This window comes from Dermacentor silvarum, chromosome 2 (assembly GCF_013339745.2).
Source record: "Dermacentor silvarum isolate Dsil-2018 chromosome 2, BIME_Dsil_1.4, whole genome shotgun sequence".
NCBI classification, from domain to species: Eukaryota; Metazoa; Arthropoda; class Arachnida; order Ixodida; family Ixodidae; genus Dermacentor; species Dermacentor silvarum.
The window spans coordinates 258902233-258929233 of NC_051155.1; the positions used below are offsets into that span (position 1 = coordinate 258902233).

Consider the following 27001-nt stretch of genomic DNA (forward strand, 5'->3'; position numbering starts at 1 on the left):
GTGCGCGGACCACTTCGTCGACGATGATTATGTATGTGAGCACGAGGTCGCGGGATCGAATCCCGGCCACGGCGGCCGCATTTCGATGGGGGCGAAATGCGAAAACACCCGTGTACTTAGATTTAGGTGCACGTTAAAGAACCCAGGTGGTCTAAATTTCCGGAGTCCCCACTACGGCGTGCCTCATAATCAGAACTGGTTTTGGCACGTAAAACCCCATAATTTAATTTTTTAACGATGATTATGTGACCACCCCGGCTGTGCTGAAAAGCCCTGGCATGCCGCTCAAAAGGCAATGCTTAAAGCCTGACGCAGTGCCATCGGTCTTCTCGCGAAAACGCAAGGCAGAATAATCAGTGGCGCGGTTTAAAAGAGGAGGCGAAAAGATGTCGGTACTGTTTTCGTTGACTAGCAGCCTTCTTGAGCAGTGTGAGGGCGAGGCTGGGGCGAGATGCCCGAGGCTGAGCACGAAGGCAGTAATGTCTCTAAAGATGTCGGCAAAGCATAGTAAAACAATACAAGGCTAGAGAGCGCGACTCACAGAAAAAACTGGCCAGAATGACAGACAGGTGCTGCCATCTGTCGGCAGAAACTACTCTTCAGTCATCCACGCAGTGCTGAAAAAATTAAATTATGGGTTTTAGGTGCCAAAACCACGATCTGATTATGAGGCACACCGTAGTGGGGGACTCCGGAAATTAGGACCACCTGGGGTTCTTTAACGTGCACCTAAATCTACTTACACGGGTGTTTTCACATTTCGCCCCCATCGAAATGCGGCCGCCGTGGCACGCAGTGCTGAAGTACCCCGCAGCTGCCTTGCCTGCGTGCGCTCTTTAAAAAGCAAGTTTACAGAGGAAATGACAAACAATTCTTGCACAAGTGTCTGGTGCAAAGCGAAATCTTCGCGCTACGGTTCGCGAAAACCTGACCGGCACTTCCACGGCCGCCTGCTCTTCGTCGCTTGACGCGGAAGGCTCGTAACCGCAAGCGGTAATATTTATTGCCAAGTTGGAATGGTCCTCGTCTTCAAGCGCGCGTTCATCGCTGGTTGAGTCACCAGAACTCGAACCCATGCTCGCGATGGCGGCGTCGGCGCGCTTCGAATGACCGCGGCCGGCCGGCTGGTTACCCGACGAGTGTGTCGGGACGTCACGCCTTCCAACTCCCGCGGGTCGGGCGGCGAGGCGAGCGCTCACGAAAACGCCAAAAATAAAGCCATCGTTTCAGAAATGAGCTAAGTGACTACTTCTTTCGATATAATCACACACGGAGGATTCATTTTCAGCATTTTCGTAAAATTTTCAGATTTCATGTCGGTATCCCGTTAAGCATACCAGATTAACATATCTGCCGTTATCCTCAATGTCTACCTGAGTCCTAAACCAACTGTGCATAACACCGAATTCAAATTTGGTAGAAAGGGAGGGTGAAGAGGGGAGGGGGGATGTCAAATGTAATACATAGAGAAGCTCCAACATTTCTGGCATAATTAGAAGCGTTGCAAATAATTACTCAACATTATTTTATCCTGCTTTTTTTGCTTTATAAGAGATTCGTAGTTGGCTGCCCCGGTGGCCTCGGTAATGAAACGGGAAACCTTGTTTATATTTAGTGAAAATAAGGGGATCGTTATAGACGATGTGTAGGTGAAGTTCGAAGTGTATTAGCTGCGGCCAGTGCTGGGCAGTATCGAAGACACATGTATCTTAGATACTATCTTAGATACTCTTTGGGTATCTTCTATCTGTATTATGATGCGTCTAGCAAGACGTGTATCAGTATTTGTGTTTCCGATAGATGAAAGAATGTATCATGTATCTCAAGATACAAGACACTGCTATCGCAACATCACCGCGTGCGAAACTATAAACGTTGGCTGTACTCCGCTTCTCAAGCTGATACTGTTGCCACTAACCCCCGTATTAAAAAATTATGGGGTTTTACGTGCCAACACCACTATCTGATTAGGAGGCACGCTGTAGTCCAGAATAATTTGGACCACTTCTTTAACGTGCGCCTAAATCTAAGCACACGGGTGTTTTCTCATTTCGCCCCCATCAAACTGCGGCCGCCGTGGCCGGTTAGGCTGTTCCCCACGCCATCTGTCAGGAAGGCAATGAGACGCTTCTTGGGCATGTGCGCCCATTATCGACGGTTCATTGCACACTTTTCAGGTATTGCCTCACTGTTGACGCAACTAACACGAGAGGATGTTCCCTTTGTCAGCGAATTACGTCAGCGTCTGCAAATGCCCCCAGTTCTGGCACACTTTGACCAGGACGCCCCGACAGCACTTCTTATCGACGCGAGCAATGTAGGTCTGGGTGCCGTGCTGGTGCAGTGGTAAGATGGCTCCGAAAACGTGATAGCCTACGCCAGCAGAACTCTTTCGCACTCAGAAGAAACTATTCCACTACGGAAAAGGAATGCCTCGCCGTAGTGTGGGCTGTTATTAAATTTCACCCTTATTTGTATGGTCGTCGCTTATTCACCGTCGTCAGTGACCACCACACCCTCTGTTGGCTGACTAATCTATAAGACCCCTGCGGTCGATTGGCGCGCTGGAGCCTCAGGCTTCAGGAGTTCGACATGATCGTCGTATACAGGTCAGGGAAAAAGCATAACGACGCCGACTGCCTATCTCGGTCACCAGTACAGCCTTCTGTCACTGAGGATCAGGACACGGACGCTGCATTCTTGGGCGTCGTCGATACATTTACCATTTCCCTGCAGCAGCGCGACGACCCAAAACTGCTTCCGCTTATTAATTTCTTGGAAGGCGGAGGCAAAGACGTGCCTCGACTGTTTGGACGAAGTCTGGCGTTATTTTGTTTGAAGGACAATGTTCTCTATAAGAAGAAATTTTCTCCTACGGGAAGCACCTATTAACTGGTCGTGCCTGCTTCGCCTCGCAATGAAATTCTCACAGCATGTTATGATGAGGCCACCTCAAGTCATCTGGGCTACACACGAACACTGACTCGACTGCGGCGCAAGTATTATTGGCCGGAGCTCCCAGCCGATGTTAAACATCATGTACGCACTTGTCCTAACTGTCAACGACGCAAGCGCCACCTACAAGCCAGCTGGTCTCCTACATCCTGTGGAGGTACCGGGAGCGCCATTCGCCAAAATTGGCATGAATTTTCTTGGACCATTTCCAACTTCAACTACAGGGAACAGGGGGATTATTGTCGCCACTGACCCCATTACCCGGTAGGCGGAGACAAAAGCTACCCAGCGGGGAACAGCAGCTGAAGCAGCTCGATTTTTCGTCGAAAACGTCGTGCTTAGGCACGGTGCCCCAGCGGTAGTAATTACTGACAGAGGAACCGCGTTCACTGCCGAACATTTAGAATCAACTCAGCGGCACAGCCCACCGGAAAACGACAGCCTATCACCCCCAGACGAATGGACTAACGGAGCGTTTGAACAAGACACTCGCAGACATGCTTTGCATGTACGTCGACGTGGACCATAAGAACTGGGACGAGATTTGCCTTATGTAACCTTCGCATATAGCACCGCTCAACAGGAAACGACTCGTATGACACCATTCAGCTTGGTACACGGTCGCGAAGCCACGATGGATGCTGCCCCACGAGTGCGACAACATCCATGCAGATGCTGAAGAATTCGCTCAACGTGCCGAAGAAGCCAGACAGCTTGCACGTGTACGCATCCGCCACCAGAAAGACCAGGACGCAGTGCGGTACAATCGTCAGCACAAATTCGTCGCCTACACACCGGGCGAGAGAGTGTGGGTTTGGATACCCATTCAGGCGTAGGGGACTTTCTGAAAAACTACTAAGGCGATATTTCGGTCCATACACATTTATCCGACGACTGAACGACGTGAATTACGAGGTCGTGCCCGATGGTGAAACTTGTTCGCGGCGCCACAAGCACCCCCCGAAGTGGTGCATGTCTTTTCCAAGTGAGTCACGTTATAGTGTCTGGTACATGCCTACGCTTACGTTGTGCATCGGGACGATGCTTCATGGAGGCGAATGCCGCGTCTGTAGTGCGGCAAAGACGACGACGTAGCAAGACATATCGGCACTTGTGAACAATATAGAGAGCAAGAAGAAGCAGTGACTAGCGCGCGGTATTTAAAAAGCCGTCCGTTCTTGTTACTGCCTCTGCTGACAAGTGCGTTTCGTTTGGCCCTCGAGTTTCCGACGTCGCGACAATATTATACTTAGAGCAAGAAAGACAAAATTTTGAGATACTAAAGCCATTTCATTCAAATGAAACAAGGTTGGTCGAGTTTAAAAAATTTCCAAGCAAACTTTTGTTTTTTGTATTCGCGTTTGTTGCTATATTATACAGGGTTGTTTCAGCGAACACTTTCAAAAAATGCTTAAAGGTTGCCTGTGGCAGATAGCACAATTCTAGTTCATGAGCTGGTCTACTCGAAGAGGCGGACATTACTTGCACAACAAATTGAAATGCATAATCGAATAATTAACGAAAATTCACCAATTAAGTGTCTAGCTAATTAACTGACGGCCCATATTGCAATTTACTTATTGTAGCCGTGGAGTTCGCAAGGCGGATCCACTTGGAACGAATTCTCGAGATGACACCAGTTTCGGGATATTAATTCCTGAACTTTGCAGAGAAGTGCGTTGGCGTTCCAGTTAATTTTGTGCTTCAATGCATAAAGCGACGTTTTGTTAAGACGCAAGTGGATCCGCCTTGCGAACTCCACGGCTAAAATTTGTAAATTGCAATATAGGCCATCACGTAATTAGTTAAAATTTAATTAGTGAATTTTTGTTGATTAGTCGATTATGCATTTCAATTTTTTGTGCAAGTAATGTCCGCCTCTTCGAGTAGACCAGCTCATTAACTATAATTGGGCTGTCTGCCACAGGCAACCTTAAATAATTTTTGAAAGTGTTAGCTGAAACACCCTGTATAGATCTATAATAAGAAAACTTGCGAATGTATTGAAGTATCTTAAGATACAAATGATAAGTATCGTATCGGGTCCAATAATTTCAGTAGTATCTTGTTGCCCGAGTATCTTGTATCGTATCATGATACAATGGAATTATTAGTAGGAGTGGTTCATCGTGGAAAGTGACGCTTATTTCTGCTACCCAATAGGGAGCACGGCACAGCGTCAAGTATTCAGAGGAAGCTTGGCTTGGCTTAACTCCGACGCGTACATGTAAACGTAAACCGCTTTTCTGATGTAAACCCTGGACCTATTTTAATTATGTTTGTTGCATTTGAGAGAGAAAGTTAAATTCTAGTGACTGTTGGAAGCGGAATTTCGATTCAGGGCCTGAAATGTTTTAAAGATTTTCGAAAATTCGAAAGAAATAGAAGCACGAATTTACAAAATTAACAGCTCTGCACCAAGAACAGATATCGTGGTTCTGTAAATGGAATCCATTAGATCACTCAAAGGGACAAATTCGATATATCAATTTTATCTTACGTGAATCGTACGTTTGTGTACAAAGGTTCTGGTAAAACTGTATTTGTGTATTACTAAAATTATTGAGATTCATGTCCAACATACCAATTTTGTCCGCTTTAGATTTACTATGATGCAATTTACAGAATTGTGATATCATTTCTCATTGCTGAGTTAGAGATGTAAACTTGATAGTATCGTTTTATTGCGATAGCAATTATATGGACACTTCAACCGGATTTCTGCCGTCGGCGTCGCCGTCGCCGTGAGTTCCGTATGGATTCCAAGGGCGATAATATCGTCGCCGCGAGCGTATGCGCGAGCGAAAGCGCGCGGAGGACGCGCGCTATCACGGGGGCGAACTCCCCCGCGCGCTATCCCGGAGAGCGAACGCACGGCGGAAAGCAAACGCGACCGTCGCGCGAATGCCGTGGGGGTATGGGAGGGAGGCGGGGCGGCGCTGTGCTCCGGCGCCAAAGGCGTATCTTGCCACTCATCTCCCACGCGAAAGCAAGAAACGGAAGAGGGGGGGGGGGGGGGGGCAGCTTCTTTTCTACCAACAACTACTTCTCTGCCCGGCGGTCGCCCGCACGTCTCTTATCTCCACACGGCTCTGACCTTTCTGCCTGTGCGTTCGCCGCTCAGTTTCCGTTGAAGCGATAGACCGCGCGAACTTGCGCTGCTGCCAGCGTTTTGACAGTCGTTGGCTGCGGGCATTCAGGTGATATTCATGTTTGCTTCTGCGCGCTGACACCACGATTGTTAATTCAGTTAGTAAGCCCAATGGTGTCCAAGTTATGCAGCCCGATAAAACTAACTATCCCTACTCCGAATAGGTCTCTACTAATTTGCTATCGCAATCGATGCTTCGCCTTTCGGGCGAAAACTGCGACATTTTTTTTTATTTTCCCAATTGTTAAAAATAATTCACGACCTAATCAAATTCGATCGCCACGAATAGTCACTAGATTTGTTTTTCTGATCAAAAACTGTCCTGTGAGCTTGTCAATGTCTACCCTGATCGCCAAAACTGTGTTCACTTGTTTCCCAATTTTTCTCGAGCTGATGATGAATCTATTCTAGATATGCTGGCATTCTACTTCGATGACTTCAGAAACAGCACTAAATTACGGCTTTCAGTCTTCAGTCATCTACTTCGATGACTTCAGTTATGGCTTCTCTTTAGGGGAATTGTCCCTGAATGTATTCAAGAGGACTTTAATCGGCAGATACGGTTGCGCATAGTCACCGGGGGTAATCCACTGCGTCTTACGAGCTCACCAACAGACGCACGCCGATGAATTAAAAACAAACCTAACTACCTTATGCTGTAACGTTCCAGTTTTTTTAATATTGGTTAAAGTGAATAGGTCCCAAATAATTACGGCATATTCAACAACGGACGAATGTAGGAATTGTACGCCATAAACAAACACTAGACGTAGATGATTTTAGTGAACGCCTCAAGAAAAACAGTTTTACGCAAGGAATTTGCAATAACAGTATTCACCGTTTTTTTCCCAAAATTGCAAAATTCTGTGCACCGTAACCATGGATTCTCGTGAGACGTTACGCTTACAGCGAAGGCTTAAAAGGTTTAAAAGGTGCCTATATGGTGCCACCTATTTTTTTCCTCGACCTCCGGTCCGCTATTGGCAGATTGCCGTCGATGACATGGACCGAGAGAAGACTGCATATGTTACCCTGAAGGCCTTTATCAGTTCAAGGTGATGTCTTTCGGTCTCTGTAACGCGCCGGCCACCTTCGAACGAATGATGGACTCTTTGCTTCAGGGGTTCAAGTGGTCCACCTGTTTTGTGCTATATGACGGACGTCAGCGTTTTTCTCGCCGCATTCGACACGGATCTCGATCGTCTTTCGCGATTCTTGACGTGTTCCGCCGGGCTGGTCTCCAGTTGAACTCTTCAAAATGTCGTTCGCTCGACACCAATCACCGTCCTTGGACACCTCGTGGATGCCAGAGGCGTGCGACCTGATCTGGAACACGGCCGGGCTCAACTGGCGCGCGCGCTCGCTTCTTACGGCCTTCTCACCCGTCGGGCAAACAATGGGAGAGTTTGTCAGCATGTTTCGCCACCCGTCGGCGAGAGGGGCGCTGCGACCCTGACCCTTCCTCCCCCGCTTCGCGTGCATGCGCTTTCCTTCGCGCTCGCACGACGTTTTCCCGCGCACATTATTCGGTGCTCTGTCGGTGTTGTTCAGTAGCAGTAATTTGTGGGCTCCTGAAGACGGTTGCACAGCCTTTAGTACGCGCGGCCACAGTCAAGACTGGGCGCCATTCATTGCACATCGGTAAATAACTGCTGTGTAGTGGTGTATTGCTGTATTCCGTATTGGAAGTCCCGTTCCGGGAAAACACCCGGTGTTTCTTTTCACCAGTTCCCAAGAAATGAGTTTTAGCCTGCGTTTCTAGCGCTTTTAGACAATATATATATATATATATATATATATATATATATATATATTGATAAGCCTTCGAACACAGCTGCCACGCAGGAATAGCAGTCCAGCCCTATTTACAACGCGCTCCCATCTCGAGCTGCCCTGAAGGTGTTGACGACAGCAATGCGAGACTATCCACAATGCCGAGAAGTTTGTGAGAATGCTCCTTGTAATCACTCAAACCAACACACTACGAAGACGACAAGCCTTCGGCCTATACATACACAAGCCGCCAAGGAAACACTTTAGATGGTAATTGTGAATAGACACAATGGTGAACTACTATGTCCGCAAGTTTTCGCCTGAAAGTATGGCAACCATTGACCCTTGTCACACGGCACGTGTATGTCATTCGAAGCGAATGAGATAAGTGTTAGTGCCATTTGTGTTGCTTCTACCACGGGCATGACATTCACAGCTAATGGCATTCGCCCATTGAATGAGTTTCCGGAACTCATTCACGCGCGACTTGTGTAATCTCGACGACAGGGGGTTGGCAAAAAATTACAAATCGATTAGCTAAAGCGAGTGTAATCTATTTTCAAATAACTATTCAATGTTTACCATTGTATTTCTAACAATATAGTGAAGATATGTAAACAAGAAGCACGATTTGTAAGGTCTCGTTATCATAGCAGCCTGAACTAAACATGCCATCAATTGCGAATGCCATTTTGTTTACCCGCGTAGACTGGGAACGCAAGACCGCAATGACATTCCGTACGAATGTCATTTACTGCAATGACAATACGTGTGCCGTGTGACAGGGCATAAGTGCATACGAGCAATAAGTATATATTTTCATTCCTCAAAATGCATATGCGTTTGATGGCGGAGACTGTCTCCCGGCATGCATCTCCATGTTCCCCAGTGAAGTTAAAGAAGCTCGATGTATTAATACGGTTACTGCATGCATTTATAAGAAGCCTAGATGAACCATTTACGCGTCCTATACAATTAGATGACTCGTTCTGAATGCACGCTGAGGAAGAGGCGCCCGACCCCATCTTCCAGCGTTGCGCGCGCGGCACAGATCGGCTGAAAACAGCTGACAGGGTTAAAGGGGCTTACATGCAAGCCTACAGGGAGCCTACATGCAAGCGCTGTTTTAGGGTGGTGACAACCTTTGTAAGGGTACTTGCGCCGCCAGCTAAATTACCGGGTAAAATTTTTCGCCAAATATAGCACGTGGAACCAAAATGCGAAAAGACCAGCCGACAGACCACATTTCCCGCAACCGTTGGTGCCGTGAACTAATTCAATTTTTAAAATGAACTTTGGCCTCAGCAGCCAGAGACTCATAGCGTGTCTGAGAGCAAGTGCTGGCACGTCTACGTTTTAGTTAAACAGCTTGTAAGCACAGTTTTTATTATAGCGCACTTCGAAAAACACCCTTTATATGGTTTGTACAAGTGGAAGGCAACGACAACGTTTATGCAGCTCACATTTGGGGCTCACAGCTCACATTTTGGGCTAAAAGCTACTATCGTAGCTTTTAGCCCAAAATGACCATCCAGTTTCTGTTTCTTTTACTGGAAAATAAAATAAATAAATAAAATAATAAATTCTAGGCGGGAGAAATACTAACGAGCACGCCACCGTGCCTTATACTTGTTGCTTTGTATGCTATGAAAAAGTAAGTTTGATGTGTTAAAATAGGCAAAAGGCAACTCTATGTATGCAGGTTTTGCGTGCGCATTGGTGCAAAACTAAATTAAAGAAATTTAATTGATCGCGTGCCAAAAATGGGTACATCAGAGCGTAACAAAAGAAAGCAGGAATGCGCCGCGACTTCCAGCGAAATTGGAATCAAATGGCTACTCAGCAAATTTGGCGGTAAATAGCGCTCAAAATTCTGGAGTTGTCACCACCCTAAAGCGGCGCTTGCATGTAGTTCCCTAACATGGTGAGGACGCAGCGCCCCCCCCAATCAGCGGCGATAGGCAAAACTAGCCCCTATGCGAAGGCCGTAAATAAGAAGCGAGCGCGCGCACACCGTCGAGCCCGGCCGTGTCCGACAAAATTCGCGCCGTTACAAATTTTCCTTTCCCGAAGTATACAAATGACATTCGTAGTTTTGTAGGGCTGTGCTCCTATTTCCGGCGCTTTGTAATGATTTTGCGACCATTGCACGTCCATTGCCGCCTTCTTGAAGAAAGACGTCCCGTTTTTTAGGGGCGAAGCTCCTCATAGCGGCACCCGTTCCGTCCCCGTCGTAGTAGTAGTAGTGTGTAACGAGTCTGAGAAAAAAATTGTCGCAGTTTCACCTGAAAGGTGAAGCATCAATTGCGATAGCAAATTTGTAGAGAGATATACGGAGTAATGATATTAGCTTTATCAGCTGTATAAACTTGGACATGCAGCAGCGCCGGCAACGCGCCGAACTGTTGTCGACGCCGTCGGCATTTTGCCCGCGTTCGCTCAAAATGCGTGCGGCGTTGGTGACTGTTGCCGGAGCCTCTGATATAAATAGGCACTTGGTGCCGCAGCTAAACGTCGCCTCCCTTCCCTCCCCCTTCCCCCCTCCCCCACGGCCTCTCGCGCATCGGAAGAAGGCGCGTTTGCTCTACATATGGTGATTGTAAAGGAGAAGAGACGCCTACTTCTGCAGCCCTTAAGGAAGCACGGCGCAGAACGCGCGTTTGTTCTCCGCCGTGCGTTCACTCCCCGTGAAAGAGCGCGTCCCTCGCGCCTTTCACTCGCACATACAGCGTTCGGCGGCGCGCGGCCACGATTTCATCTCCATTGACGTCATACGGAACCTCACGGCGACGGCGACGGCGACGGCGACGCCGACGGCAGAAATCTGTCTTTTGAGTGTCCATATAATTGCTATCGCAATAAAATGAGAAAAAAATTCCGAAGTTGTGTCCGCGCGGAATCGAACCAGGGACCCCTCGCTTCCGAGCGCGCGGCGTTAGCCACTACGCCACGATGGCAATAAATACCCAACATTAACGAAAGGCCGCGTTTCTAGCGCGTTTCTAACGCGTTTGTGCTAGCGCGTTACGGCCCGTGTAAGAAGCTGGTGATACGCTGTGGCCTCTCCACCTTACCTTCAACGCGTTTCGAACGCGCTGCCCAAAGCGGTGGCAAGTCAAGTTCAAGTCGAGGAGCGTTTATGAATACGGGGGTATACTCTCTCAGCAGTCATGTGATGGCGTCGGCAAACGCGGTGCACGTTCCGGCATGTGTAAATGGCTGCGTAAGACGCTGTGGCCGCTCCCCCTTACTAGAGAGTACTGCACGTTTCTAACGCGTTTGTGCTAGCGTCCCCTTAAGCGGGAGATCCGATGATTCCCTCCGGAGCTTCGCCCACTCATCATCATTCACCTCGTGGATCTGCTGTCATTTTTTGGGGTCCTGACTATGCCGCATATTTTATTGCGATAGAAATTATATGGACACACCAAAGGGGATTTCTGCCGTCGGCGTCGCCGTCGCCGTGAGGTTCCGTATGGCGTCAATGGCGATGAAATCCTCGCCGCGCTCCGGACGCTGTATGTGCGAGTGAAAGCGCGCGAGGTACGCACGCTTTCACGGGGAGCGAACGCACGTCGGAGAGCAAACGCGCGTTCTGCGCCGATGATAAGTGGTTCTTGAGGGAAAGGGAAAGGTTGGCGCTATCTTCTGCAGCCCTTGAGGGAGCACGGCTCAGATAAGTGGTTCTTGAGGAAAGGGAAGGTTGGCGCTATCTTCTGCAGCCCTTGAGGGAGCACGGCTCAGCGCCTGCGCCGTGTTCCCTGAGGGCTCAAGAATTAAGCGTCTCTTTCCTCCTTTCCATATATAGAGAGCAAACGCGACTTTTTCCGCCATAGAGCCCGAGTATTTTTCGGCGCAGTGCAAATTGTGTGGCCAAAAGGCAGACTTATACCATATGGTATGGGCTTGTCAGAAAAATAGCAGTATTGCCATAATAAATCAGCCAACGTGGGAGGACTTGGAGGCGGCCCTGTCTAGCTGGACCTCGAGGAGCAACGAGCCCTCATCGAAAGAGCACGGGCAGCGGCTTTTGCCAACGGTGTCCCGGACTAGGGACCTGACCATGTCTTCCTGTAACCCACGATTTACTTTCAATAAAAGATTTACTTTTCAATAAAAGTTTTTATCATCATCATCGTTGCGCGAAAGGCTGTAGGGGGACGGGAGGGATGGACGTTTAGCTGCGGCACCAAATGCGTATTATATAAAAACGCCGCGCGTGTTCGGTGTGAACGCGGGCAAATCGCCGACGGCGTCGACACAGTTCTGCGCGTTGCTGGTGCTGCTGCATGTCCACGTGTATTTTTTTTTTTCGAAAGTTCGCCCAACGGCATAACCATTCAATATGGAAATGTAGGCCGGCTTCGGCGATGAATAGGAATAGTGCTCGATGGTTGCTTCCATAGAGCCATGATTCACAGTCTGGTGGTCGCGTAGGATGAAGGCCCACTGTTGCAGGTACCGCAGTCGTACCTGGTTTAGACCAGGGCATGTCCACAACAGGTGTTTGATTGTTGACGCGGACGCTCGAGCTGGGCAATATGGCAGGTATCCGCAAATGATCCACGGAGGTGTTGTGGCCAGGCATAGGTGACCGATGGGTAAGTGCCACTCCACACGGAGTCTCCTCAACACTACCTCCTCCTGGCGTGTAAGGCCGCCTGGGAGGTTTGAACCATACCGTGGAACTAAATCTCGTGTGGTGCGGCGGAGAATCTCCTTGCGATGGAGAAAATTTCCCTGGGGTCACTTGGGAAAGGTGCTTCCACAGCTAGTGGCAGTTCACTGTGGGTGGCGGTGTCAGCTTGTATGTGAGCAAAATAGTGTCCCGTGGATCCACTGTAAACGAATCTGACCGGGCATCTGTGCAGTCATTCGGTGTATTTCGTCTGCGACAGGGTGGGCATTGTAAACCTTCCGAATCTCCTTTATGGCGGAGGTGGAGCCGTGCATATTATTATAACCGGTGCTGGCGACGTGGAAGCAGCTGTTACCAAGTTTGTTGCGTCTCGTATGGCCAAAAGCTCAGCACTGACCGATGGTACCGGAGTTGTCAGACAGTACACATAATTAGCACTTATGGATGGGCGCCCTTGCCAAGTTTATACAGCTGATAAAACTACTATCCTTACTCCGTATCATCATCATCATCATCATCATCATCATCATCATCATCATCAGCCTATATTTTATATCCACTGCAGGACGAAGGCCTCTCCCTGCGATCTCCAATTACCCTGTCTTGCACTAGCGTATTCCAACTTGCGCCTGCAAATTTCCTAACTTCATCACCCGTCTGTATTCTGCGCCGACCTCGACTGCGCTTGCCTTCTCTTGGTATCCATTCTGCAACCCTAATGGTCCATCGGTTATCCATCCTACTAGAGCACTGCACGGGCTCGGGCTTACCCGAAAGCCCGGGCCCGGACCGGCGCGTGGGCCGGGCCGGGCCGGGTAGAGGAGTTTTTTTCACGGGCTCGGGCCGGGCTCGGGCACGGCGTGTGCTTTTTGACCCGGGCCCGGGCCGGGCTCGGGTTTTTTGACGCGGGCCCGGGCCGGGCTCGGGCTTTCTGCGAGTTATTCTCGGGCTGCTCACTGAAAAACATGTATTTTTCGGTTTCGGGCCGGGTTCGGGCCGGTTTCGAGTCGGGCTCGGGCCGGGCTTGGGCTTAAGGTAAAGGGGTGGCGGGCCGGGCCGGGCGGGTAACGTAGATTCTTTCCGGGCCCGGGCCGGCTCGGGTCTCGCCATAAAAGTTTTGATCGAGCTCGGGCGGGCCGCCCAATGTAAAAACGGGCCCGGGCCGGGCCCGGGCCGCAAAAATCGGCCCGTGCAGTGCTCTACATCCTACGCATTACATGGCCTGCCCAGCTCCATTTCTTCCGCTTAATGTCAACTAGAATATCGGCTATCCCCGTTTGTTCTCTGATCCACACCGCTCTCTTCCTGTCTCTTAACGTTAGTCTTAAGATTTTATTGCGATAGCAATTATATGGACACTCAAAAGCAGATTTCTGCCGTCGGCGTCGCCGTCGCCGTGAGGTTCCGTATGACGTCAATGGAGATGAAACCGTCGCCGCGCGCCGAACGCTGTATGTGCGAGTGAAAGGGCGCGAGGGGCGCGCGCTTTCACGGGGAGTGAACGCACGGCGGAGAACAAACGCGCGTTCTGCGCCGTGCTCGCTTAAGGGCTGCAGAAGTAAGCATCTCTTTCCTCCTTTACAATCACTATATTGTAGAGCAAACGCGCCTTCTTCCGACGCGCGAGAGGCCGTGGGGGAGGGGGGGGGAGGGAAGGGAGGTGACGTTTAGCTGCGGCACCAAGTGCCTATTTATATCAGAGGCTCCGGCAACAGTCACCAACGCCGCACGCATTTTGTGCGAACGCGGGCAAAACGCCGACGGCGTCGACAACAGTTCTGCGTGTTGCCGGTGCTGCTGCATGTCCAAGTTTATACAGCTGATAAAGCTGATATCATTACTCCGTATAGCTCTCTACAAATTTGCTATCGCAATTGATGCTTCGCCTTTCAGGTGAAACTGCGACAACTTTTTTCGTTGCATTGCTCTTTGTGCGGTCCTTAACTTGTTCTCGAGCTTCTTTGTTAACCTCCAAGTTACTGCCCCATATGTTAGCACCGGTAAATGCAATGATTATACTCTTTTCTTTTCAACGACAGTGGTAAGCTCCCAGTCAGGATTTGGCAATGCCTGCCGTATGCACTCCAACCCAATTTTCTTCGTCTATGAATTTCTTTCTCATGATCAGGGTCCCCTGTGAGTAATTGACCTAGATAACGTACTCCTTTACCGACTCTAGAGGCTGACTGGCGATCCTGAATTCTTGTTCCCTTTCCAGGCTATTGAACCTTATCTTTGTCTTTTGCATATTCATCTTCAACCCAATTCTTACACTTTCTCGATTAAGGTCCTCAATCATTTGCTGTAATTCGTCTCCATTGTTGCTGAATAGGACAATGTCATCTGCAAACCGAAGGTTGCCGAGATATTCGCCGTTGATCCTCATTCCTAAGCCGTCCCAGTCTAAGAGCTTGAATACTTCTTCTAAGCATGCACTGAATAGCATTGGAGAGATTGTGTCTCCTTTCCTGACCCCTTTTTTGATAGGTAGCTTTCTACTTTTCTTGTGGAGAACCAAGGTAGCTGTGGAATCCTTGTAGATATTTGCTAAGATATTCACGTATGCCTCTTGTACTCTTTAATTACGCAATGCCTCTATGACTGCTGGTAACTCTACTGAATCAAATGCCTTTTCATAATCTATGAAAGCCATATGGAGAGGTTGATTGTACTTCGCAGATTTCTCGATTACCTGATTGATGACATGGATATTATCCATCGTAGGATATCCCTTCCTGAAGCCAGCCTCTTCTCTTGGTTGGCTGAAGTCAAGTGTTGCCCTGATTCTATTGGAAATTATCTTGGCGAATATTTTACACAATACTGAAAGCAAGCTAATGGGTCTATAATTTTTCAATTCCTTAACGTCTCCCTTCTTATGTATTAGTATAATGTTGGCGTTCTTCCAGCTCTCTGGTACACTTGAAGTCGTGAGGCATTGCGTATACAGGGCCGCAAGCTTTTCAAGTATGATATCTCCTCCACCCTTGACTAAATCGACTGTTATTCCATCTTTTCCATCAGCTTTTACCCTGGTCATGTCTTTCAAGGCCCTTCTAACTTCATCGCTAGTTATAGAAGGAGCCTCTGTATCCGGTTCATCACTATTTCGAATGAAAGTAGCTTGGCTGTTTTGGGCACTGTACAAGTCAGTATAGAATTCTTCCGCTGCTTTTACTATGTCATCGAAATTACTGATGCAATTACCCTGCTTATCTTTCAGTGCATACATTTTGCCTTGTCCTATGACAAGCTTTCTTCTTACTGATTTAATGCTGCGCGTCCATATTTACTGCTTCCTCAATCTTTTACTCCTTATAATTTCGAATATCCCTTACTTTCTTCTTGTTGATCAGTTTGGACAGTTCAGCGAATTCTATCTGATCTCTTTAGTTTGACACTTTTATGTTTTGTCGTTTCTTTATTAGGTCCTTTGTTTCTTGGGAGAGCTTACCTACTGTTTGCCTTGGTGCCTTACCTACCACTTCAATTGCTGTTTATGAGATCAACCTAGTTACGGTTTCATTCATTACCTCTATGTTGTCTTTATCTTCATTTTCTAAAGCTGCATATTTGTTTGCGATAACAAGCCTGAATTGGTCTGCTTTTACCCTTACTGCCTCTAGGTTGGCCAGTTTCCTCTTGACTAATTTCACTCTTTCTCTCTTCAAATTGAGAGAAATCCTAGACCTCACTAACCTATGGTCACTGCACTTTACCTTACCTAACACTTCTACATCCTGCACTATGCTTGGATCGGCAGAAAGTATGAAATCTATTTCATTCCTTGTTTCTCCATTAGGGCTTTTCCAGGTCCACTTCCTGTTGCTGCGCTTCCTGAAGAAGGTATTCATTATTCGGAGTCTATTCCTTTCCGCGAATTCTACGAACACGTCTGCTCTTGCATTCCTAGAATTGATGCCGTAGTTGCCAATTGCTTGCTCACCAACCTGATTTTTTCCCCACTTTTGCATTGAAGTCGCCCATGACTACACTATACTGAGTTTGCACCTTTTCATTGCTAATTCAACGTATTCATAAAACTGTTCTATTTCTTCTCATCGTGACTAGAGGTTGGAGCGTAGGCTTGTACTACCTTCATTTGTACCTCCTATTCAGCTTTATTACGACTATTACCCTCTCATTCATGCTGTAGCATTCATCAATGTTGCCCGCTATGTTGTTATGGACTAGAAATCCTACCGTATACCCGTATAGCTCTCTACTAATTTGCTATCGCAATTGATACTTCGCCTTTCGGGTGAAACTGCGACAATTTTTCTCATCTCACTACTAGCGCCTTGAAGAGGACAAGTCCACTTGTCGAAACGTTGGCTCCTGCTCTCACCTTGTTCTCGTGTTACTCATCGTCTTGAATCGCCATCTCCCGCATTCCCCTTGTTTACTCTATATTGTAACGCACAGTTGAGTGAAGGTACTTTAATTAGGTAAGGTTGGGCGAACTTGTGCCCGACAAACAGCTAAGCGAGAGTCTCACTCCAACGTACACAGTCATCGTACACGTCTTCTTTTTCCTCGTCCCCGCGCTGATGACACCTTGCTCCGATCGCACGTGCCTGTGAGCACGTGTTGGCCGATTCGCTGCTGCTATCTTTCGTACGTAGCCGTAAACACACGGACGGGCGCACGAGATTTAAAGGCACCTTGTGTCATTGTCCCCCTTCCACGAGTGCATCGTCCCAAAGCTTTTAAAACAGGCGGTGGTTTTCACGCTGCCATTCGCAATGCATGTTGGCCAAAGCAGTTATTGTCTGTCGTAGTAAGGTTTTATTCGGACGACATTAACGACTTCGGTGCGATGCCGCCGTCGTGATGAGGTTATCTGACCTTCTGGAAGAACTTCGTAGTTCAAGGGGCTAAGTCGGCGAATTATCCTGTACGGCCAAAATAACAACGAAGAAGCTTTTCGGATAGGCCGCGCATCGGTACGGGAGTCCACAGACTCCACACCCATACCCTGTCTCCAGGTGCGTACTGGACGTCTCTTCGTCGCAAGTTGTATCGATTTGCGTTGGTTTGCTGTTGCTGCCGAAGGTGGTGTCCGGGCCAGCTGCCGTGCCTCTTCAGCTCTTTTTGAGAAGTCGCTGATATCAGCGTCATTTTCGCAGGTTTCATCTACAGGTAGCATTGCATCTAAGGGCGTGGTGACGGTCCGGCCAAAAACGAGTTGGAAAGGTGTCATTCGAGTCATCTCTTGCACTGCGGTATGGTACGCAAACGTTGCGTACGGTAGAATCTTGTCCCATGTTCGGTGTTCCATGTCCACGTATATTGATAACATATCGGTCAGCGTTCTGTTGAGTCGTTCAGTCAATCCATTTGTCTGTGGATGATATGCGGTGGTTTTTCTGTGACTGGTGTGCGTCAGTTTCTAATGGACTGTGTCAAATGGGCAGTAAATATGGTTCCTCGGTCCATGATCACAACTTTAGGAGCGCCATGCCGTATACTGTGAGTGACAAAAAATTCAGCTACTTCAATGGCCGTTCCCTTAGCAAGAGACCCTGTCTCGGCATATCAAGTTAGGTAGTCCGTCGCAACTACGATCCATCGCCTTCCTGACGACGATGTAGGAAAGGGGCCAAGTAAATCCATTCCCACTTTTGCGAATGGATTTCCGCTGGCTGTATGGGTTGTAGGAGACCTGCTGGCTTCAATGGTGGCGTTTTACGTCTTTGACAATCCCGGCAGTTCTCACATAGTGTTGCACGGAATTCAACAACTTTGGCCAGTAATACTTCATGCAGATGCGTGCGAAGGTTCTGCTCACTCCTAAGTGTCCTGCTGGTGGGTCATCGTGGCACGCTTCTAATATCGCTGGTCGTAACTTTGAAGGAACAACGAGCAGAAATGTCTCAGCACTACGTTCAAAATTTCTTTTGTACAGGACGTTATTCCTCAGAGCGAATGACGACAAATTGCGGACAAAAGCTCGTGGAATGTCGACAGTGCGTCCTTCTAGGTGATCAATGAGCAGACGTAACTCCGCGTCAGAGTGCTGATGCTGCGCCATTTGCGATGATGTCACAGCTCCTAGGAACGGGCAATCCTGTTCATCTTCAGCAGGTGTAGATTCGTGGATTCATCGGTGCACGCGACAAGCAATCAGCATCACTGTGCTTGTGACCGGACTGGTATACGACCGTTATATCGTATTCCTGCAGCCGCAGGCTCCATCTTGCAAGCCGTCCAGATGGGTCTTTGAGATTCGCCAGCCAGCACAACGAATGATGGTCGCTGATAGCTCGAAATGGTCTGCCATATAAGTATGGTCTGAACTTGTTAATGGCCCATATCACCGCGAGGCATTCTTTTTCTGTCGCTGAGTCGTTCACCTCAGCCTTCAAAAGAGTTCGACTAGCATACGCAATGACTCGTTCCTCTCCATTTTGCCACTGAATGAGGACGGCCCCGAGGCCCAAATTGCTTGCGTCTGTGTGGATATCAGTTTCGGCTTCCTCGTCGAAATGCCCAAGAACTGGATGATTCTGCAGATGCGTTCGTAGTTCATTGAAGGCATTCTCCTGTTCACTCGACCAGACGAAAGACATGTCTTCTTTTGTTAGCCGCGTTAGTGGTTCGGCAATCCTTGAAAATTTTTGACGAAGCGTCTGTAGTAGGCGCATAGTCCTAAGAATCGCCTAACGGCCTTTTTGTGAGTTGGTTTTGGGAATTTTTGAACTGCCGCAGTCTTCTCAGGGTCTGAGCGAATGCCTTCTGAACTGACGTCATCGCCAGGAAAAGGAGCTCGTGAAAGCCGAAATGGCATTTCTGCGGTTTTATCGTCAAACCTGCTGATCTAATAGCTTTCATCACAGCCCGCAGTCGTTCTATATGCTGCTCGATAGTAGCAGAAAAAACCACGACATCGTCAAGATAAAGGAGACAGGTTTGCCATTTCAGACCGGAGCACAGTGTCCATCATCCGCTGAAATGTTGCAGGTGCGTAACAAAGACCAAACGGAAGTACTTTGAGCTCATATAGTCCGTCTGGCGTCACAAATGCAGTCTTTTCGCGATCTCGTTCGTCCACTTCTATCTGCCAGTACCCATTTTTGAGGTCCAGGCAGGAAAAGAATTTTGCATCTCGTAGTCTATCAAGAGTGTCATCGATTCTTGGAAGTGGGTAAACATCCCGCTTTGTGACGGCGTTCGGCTTCCGGTAATAGATGCAGAAGCGCATAGTCTGGTCCTTTTTCTTACAATAAGTACCACAGGCGACGCTCACGGACTTGCCGACGGCTGAATTATGTCGTCTTGAAGCATTTCCTTAACTTGACTTCCGATGGCTTCTCTCTCTTTTGGAAACACTCGTAGGGATGCTGGCAAATAGGCCTCACTGATTCATGAACAATTATCCGAAAATTGGCGATACATGTACGTCGGACCTTGGATGAAGTTAAATAACATTCGGCGAATTCTCTTATGAGATTCTCTATTTGCTCCTTCTGTCCGGGCAATAGACCTGGTTCAATGTCGATTGATGCAAGGACAGAATCCACATCTTGGGAATTGGATAGTGCAATCTCGGGAATGCTTAGTTCCGTAACTTCGACGAAGTTATTAATGCTTGCAATAACGGTTCCCTTCGCGACATGTTACACCTCATTTCCAAAATTAGTGAGGAAAACGTTGGCATATCCGCCACATAGCTGAACAAGACCTCTTGCCATGCAGATCCCTTTTTCAAGCAAGAGTCTGGTGTTGTCTGCAATGTCTTCGTAGTCACTGAACGCGTTGCTCCTTACTGCAACAGCTACGCCGGATCTCGGAGGAACCATCACGTCGTCGTCAACAATGCAGAGGGAATCGAATTTTTCTTCAGTGTCAAATGTTGCGAGAGCGTGCCTCGTTGAAAAGGAAACACGTGATTCCCGCAAGTCGATTACGGCACCGTTAGCCTGCAAGAAGTCCATGCCAATAATCAAGTCTCTTGAGCACTCGGAAAGCACAATAAAGCTAGCGACGTAGGTGAAATCTCGTATCCCTATTCTAGCCGTGCACTTGCCGGTCGGGTCGATGAGGTGTCCTCCCGCAGTGCGTACTTGTGGTCCTTTCCAGGGAGTTAGCACTTTCTTCAGTTTCCTCGCAAGCTCACTACTTATTACCGAGTAATCTGCACCTGTGTCCACTAACGCATTCACTTCGTAATTGTCAACAAACACACGTAAATCGGAAGCGACGTCGCTATTACGGCACTGGTTTCTGAGTCCCTCGTCGTCGTTCGGAGTCGTAGATGGAGGTTCTTCTGTTTTCGCATCGGCAGCGGCCTTACCTCCCAAGGTCGATGAGTCTAGTTTTCCCGACGCGGGCTTCGCGAACGGCGTCTTGGGGAGATTGATGGCGGACGGGGGCTCGGTGACCGATACCTCAACGGTGCTGTAGATCGAGGTTGCTGTTGCTGAGAGGTGTATGGGAAGCTTTGACGAGTCGACAGGTATTCTTCGATTTCGAATGGACGCTCACCATTTCGAGGGCAAGGTGCATTTACCGGAAAACCACGGAGACCTGCCTGGCGATAGGGGCACGTTCGGTAGAGGTGCCCAGCTTCACCACAGTGGTAGCAAAGAGGTATTCGGTCAGGAGTGCGACATACATCAGCCTTCCTAAATCTTCTCTCGGTGGCGACAACGTATTTCGAGGCATCGGGTTGTTAATAGATGCAGTGGCTGCGACGTGAGCACGGCCGGGAGTTTGCCGCAGTACATCGGCATATGAGACGCTCGGCTGGCGCAGTAATGGCGCTTGGGGCTGTGCACTGAGCTGTGGTTCCCGGATCACCTGTCTGACCTCTTCTCGAACCACGTGAACCACGTGTCTGACCTCTTCTCGAACCACGTGTTGGAGCGTTCTGGTCAAGCCGTAGCCTCTGAAGCTCTTCTCGCACTACAGATCGTACGAGCTCCCGTATGACTTCCACGCTGCTTTCCGAAGACTGCTGGAACTGCGTCTACAGAGGTGACGTTCATTTCCCGGTTGTAGATTCTTGATCGCTGAAGCAACGTTCTTTCCATTGTTGTCGCCTCCGAACGAAACTCAGTGACCGTGCGCGGTGGGCTACGAACCAACCCTGCGAATATTTCCTGTTTTACGCCCCGCATTAGATGGCGAAGCTTCTTGTCCTCGCTCATGTTCGGATCAGCTCGACGGAATAGGCGGGACATGTCTTCTACATACATGGCCACGCTTTCACTGTTGCGCTGGTTTCTTGCTTGTAGGGCAGCTTCAGCCCTCTGTACTGCGGTCTGTACTGTACTGCGGTCTGTACTCGGATAAGTAGCAAGCAACTCCCTTCGGAAAGCATCCCACTACACAAATGTCACTTCGCGGTTTTCGAACCACGTTCTTGCGCTGTCCTCTAATGCGAAGTAAACGTTTCGCAGTTGGCGCTCTCCGTTCCATTCGTTGAACACCGCGACGCGCTCAAAGCGTTCCAGCCAGTCCTCTGCGTCTTCAAATGTGTCGCTATGGAAAGGCTCTGGCGCATTGTGGATTCACTACGATGTGAGTTGGCGTGACGTGTTTTGTCATCTCGGTAGCGTTTTCGTTAGCAGCTGTTGACGCTCCGATAGAATACGGCAAAGGGAGAAAGAAACTCGGGGGCTCACCACGTAGGCGGCGACTGTTGCGTTGGTGAACAGGAGTCAGTGTCGCCGTGCGTCCGGGCTGCTTTCTCTAAGTTGAGAAGGGCTTGAAATCATACCCAGCACCTCCACCAGAATTGTGACGCACAGTTGAGTGAAGGTACTTTAATTAGGTAACGTTAGGTGAACTTGTGGGCGAACAATTGGAATTGTGCGATCAATTATTGGAAAAAGGCAGCAGAAAATGTCCCTAATAACATGACAGCAGGACCCGATGAAATCCCAATACAGCTAATCAAAACCTCGGTCCAAAGAGCAAGGTACTGCTGACTAATGTCATAGAGCCAAGTGATTAGAGCAAAGAAAATTCCCGTTGGATGGCGTGAAAGCAAGATGAACCTCATCTACAAAGGCGAAGGAGATAAGGATAAGACTAGCTCGTACATGCCAGTTACAGTAACGTTGGTGATATATAGAATGGCAATGCAAGCCATAAAATTAGAACTGTCGAAGTGGATGGAGAAAAACGGTGTATTGGGGGAACTACAGAATGGGTTCAGCCAGGCAGACGCTTAGAAGACAATATGTTTGTACTAACTCAGTGCATAGAGATTTCAGTAGCTCAGAAAAGACCTTTATGGATAGCATTTCTAGATATTAAAGGAGCTTATGACAACGTAGACAGGGAATTGTTACGGGATATTCTTAAGCACGAAGGCATAGATGACGATTTCGTGGAGCTGCTGAGGGAGATATATAGAGACAACCAAGTACAAGTTGTATGGGAAGGTCGAAAAGGTAATGAAATGGTGGGAATTCACCAAGGATTGAAGCAAGGATGTCCTCTGTCTCCATTCTTGTTCACGCTTTACGTTAAGTGTATTGAAAGACGACTGGAAAACGGCGAATTAGGTGTGATTTATCCTACATACGTAATGTACAAATGGTGCAACAGAAGGTCCCTGGACTGATGTACGCAGACGACATTGTGCTACTAGCGGACAATAAAAAGGATATACAGATACTTGTAGATATATGTGGCAACGCAGCGACAAATCTGGGCCTTAAGTTTAGCAAAGAGAAATCAGGAATTATGATCTTTAATGAAGAGACCAGTAACTTCGTGGTGTGAATTGAATAGCAAGTAATACCCATAGTGAAGCAATATAAGTACATCGGCCTACACTTAAACGATGGAAAGAATTACTCAAGCAACCACCAAAATAATCTGAAAATACAGGGGAAGCGGAATGCAGCAATAATGAAACACAGATTCCTGTGGGGCCACAATAAATATGAGGTGGTGCGTGGAACCTAGAAAGGAGTATTGGTGCCAGCGCTAACGTTTGCAAACGCCATTCTGTGCTTAAAATCGGATATCTTGTCGGGGTTGGAAGTTAACCAAAGATCAGTAGGATGGTTGGCTTTGGGAGCCCACGGTAATACCACAAATGAGGCAGTGCAGGGTGACATGGGTTGGACCCTTTTGAAGTCAGAGAAGCACAGAGCAAAATTAGTTTTGAAGAAAGGCCCTGGAACATGGATGAAAATAATGGGCGGCTAAAGTGCACAAGTATCTGTACATGAAAAGCGTGGACACAGAAGGAGGAAGAGGTCAAGGAAGTTGGCAACCAAGTACAGGATAATCGAAATTGTAAGTAGACAACCAGGAGTCATCAGAACGAAAGTGAGAGAACAGAGACCGTGAATTGGATGCAAGGAATGGAAACAAAAAGGGCAATGGAGATTTACAAGAATGAGAAGAAAGAAATTAGAAGGGAAAATCTGTACGATAACACAAAGGGCAGTGCCTTGCTATTTGAGGCTCGAGCCGGTTGCCTAAGGACCAAAACATACCGGAGCAAATATTGGGAACTAGATGAGGCATGTGTATGCTGCAGTAACGATCCAGAGACCATTCAACACATCCTAATGGAATGCGACGGGATTCACCCAGCGAGAACCGTACGTAACGTGCAAGCGCTTGTGTTTAAAGTGGAAGGAAACATCAACAGATCAGCCGTAGAGATAAGCAAGAGACGATTAGAGCACTGGTGGAAAAAAAGCAGGGAAAAGATTGATAAGACCTGATCTCTTAAAATCATAGGTAGCGGTACAAGCTAAATTTTGAAGAAAAAAAAAAAAAGATTAATGAGAGGTATACAGAAAAATGTTAGATAAACAACATGTATAGTATACCTGATTAAAGCAAGTAGGCTAGGTGACTATTTGTCGCCTCCCCGTTTCGAAGGGGATGCCAATAATCATCATCATCAAACACAATAATTGCGAAACGCTTCAATACAGCGTCGGGATTAACCCACTGCTAAACACCAGGGCCGCACGTTTCAGCTTCGCTGGTTAACCGTCCTTACGGAGTGCTTGGGCGGTGTTTTTATTTAGGTGGGGGGCACCAATGCTCGACGTCGTAGATTTTCAAGGTTGCAAGGAGCGCATCCATTTCTTGTTACTCCTAATATGTTTTCTTTTAAAGGTATGAAGTACTATGGATCTCATTACGCGATTATTCTCTGTCTCGAGATGACACGTTGCTCACCAAGAAGTGAGAGAGCAACAGAGGAAAGCTTTTTTGCTGTCTAGCCCGCGTCCCATTTCAGACCGCGAAGAGCTTCACAAATGGCATTCATAGCCGTACATATGAACGCACTAATCGGATCGGTGAGCGCTTGTTTGTGTAAATACGCGGACATTCGCGAAATCTAATTTTCGTGTTCCTAAAGAGCGCGCCTCGCGTTCGCAGAGCTGCCAGTGTCTGTGGCTTCCAATCTCTGTCCTCTTTCCGCTCCGCACAATGTTGATCAGATGTCAACCGCCTGTTCAGCAGCGGTGGAGAGTGGACAGAGGCTGGAAGTAAGCGGAACCGGCAGCTTCCCGGGCATAGGCTGCTTTGAGAATGTTAAACATGATTAGTACAAGATGAAAACTAGATTTCGCGGGTGTCCACAGATGTCCCCGTATTTACGCGAACAAACAAGCTCTCACCGTTCCGATCGGTGCGCTCTCATGTTCGGATATAAATCGATTTGGGAAGCTCTTGCGGGCCTCGCGCGAAGTGTTCCGTCACTTGTTTCCTCCATTTCGACCACCTCAGCTTGTACAAGTTGTCTGCCCTCCCTTAAACTCGCTGCGAAGTTTCGTTAGGATCCTTCTTGTCCCTAAGCGCGTAACGTTCCTCCCTAAGCCTTGCGCTCAACTGGAAAGAGCGTGTCTGCAGCCCTCATGCTCAATTTTCTGCGTTTCAGTAATCGGTTTACTCGTCCCTTGAATAGAAATGCCTAGGTACGTTCACATTTCTATAAAATAAGCATAATTGAAACATTTCTCGGTATTAAATCTTAGAACAAATTAACTAAAGTGAGTACAAATAATAATAAACAAAGGTAGCTAGTGGAAAAAACTGTTTTTGTATTTGTTAATGATATAAAGATTTGACAATTATGTCAGAGCCTTTGGTGATTCAAAGTTCCCACGTGCCAAATTCGTTCTCAAGGGGTGCACAGGTAATTAAACTTGTGTATGAATTGTGCATGTCTTGTGTATGTATTTCCTTTCACGCGGTGAATGGAAGTTTGCTTGCAGTAGATTGTGCAGAACGTTGACTGCAGTCTGTGCAGAACTTCTACAGAGCATGCTTATGTGCAGAACGTCGACTGCAAGGTGTTCACCAGCTTCTGGCATTACGTGCTCATGGCCAACTACTGCTGGATCCTCATGGAGGGCCTCTACCTTCACAGCCTCGTCTTTCTCGCTTTCTTCACGGACAGCTCCAGCATATTGCGATACGTCGCTCTAGGTTGGGGTGCGTACTGCAGTTCGAAATTTACTTTGCCCAAGCAACCATTAATTGAATTTAGGGCTAGCTGCGAAAGCGTGATCCAACCACTAATCACCTGTCTATGTGCGTGCTGTGTTTCTACTTTTATATTTCAGGCCTCCCAGTACTGTTCATTGTTCCTTGGGTTGTTGTTAGGGCGACTCTGGATGATACCCTGTAAGTAATATGCTGAATATTTTGCATGCTTTATTCTATTTCGGAAAACACCTTTACAGTAACTTGTTTTCATGAATTTCTTCTGGTGGCGATAACACTATTAGTTCAGTCTAGACAGTCAATAACATCAACCAGATGTGTCATGTTAGCAAAAGCAGATATAAATGAAAGGCAAGTTGAGAAAAACAGCAGTACCATGTGCCACAACCGGAATCCAAGCACGCTATGTACTATCGACCAAAATGTTTACGGACCACGGGATCTCAGAAAACGCTAAATATCCGAGCAGCCTTTAAAAGTAGCCAGTAAAACAGTACATCACAATGTTGTTCGCATATACCAGTAGAGGCAGGAAATGGGAATACCAGGCTGCGTTTTGCGGCTGCAGAGATAATGTGCTTTTTGTCAGATCCCTTCGTCCGTAAACTTTTGGTCGATAGTACGTGTGAGGAGGAGCAGACTTTAATGAAGAGAAAAGAGGATAGGTCGGCCTGGAGAATGTGTCTCTAGCCTTCTTCACCTCATTGAGGTAAGGGGAACATGAAGATACAGGGAGAGGTTGGTGGCAGGTGATTATGGTATGGTACAATGAGCTACTATGTGCGGAAACACCACCAAAAACAACTGCACTCGCTAAGCCGTAGTATTAACGCGACGGCGTTGAGGTCCTCGTGTCGCAGAAAATACGGCGCCGGCGCCGGTGTCGGCGTCCGTGGCAGAGAAAATCATCCCGAACCACCCCGATCGCGCAGGCCCTCCGCGTGGCGCAAGGTGTTAGTCAACAAAAATTGAATTTCTGACAGTAAAACCGTCAGAAAAAAAGTCACAGGCCTGCGCGGCACACGCAGCACAGTCACAGTGTAAGC

General features: G+C 47.9%; 1 protein-coding gene across 12 annotated transcripts in view; it reads left to right on the forward strand.

Annotated features, from left to right (window-relative positions):
• The window catches only part of LOC119440814 (parathyroid hormone/parathyroid hormone-related peptide receptor-like), a 1097515-nt gene that overhangs the window by 644870 nt on the left and 425644 nt on the right, over positions 1 to 27001 (forward strand). For 3 of the 12 annotated variants that reach the window (XM_037705691.2, XM_049662648.1, XM_049662647.1), the window contains exons 7-8: positions 25787 to 25943; positions 26075 to 26135. The exons of 8 other annotated variants lie outside the window; for them this stretch is intronic. In XM_037705691.2, coding sequence (XP_037561619.2) covers positions 25787 to 25943; positions 26075 to 26135 — 218 coding nt within the window. The remainder of the gene's footprint in view (positions 1 to 25786; positions 25944 to 26074; positions 26136 to 27001) is intronic. One more of the 12 variants, XM_049662646.1, reaches the window with a different exon arrangement.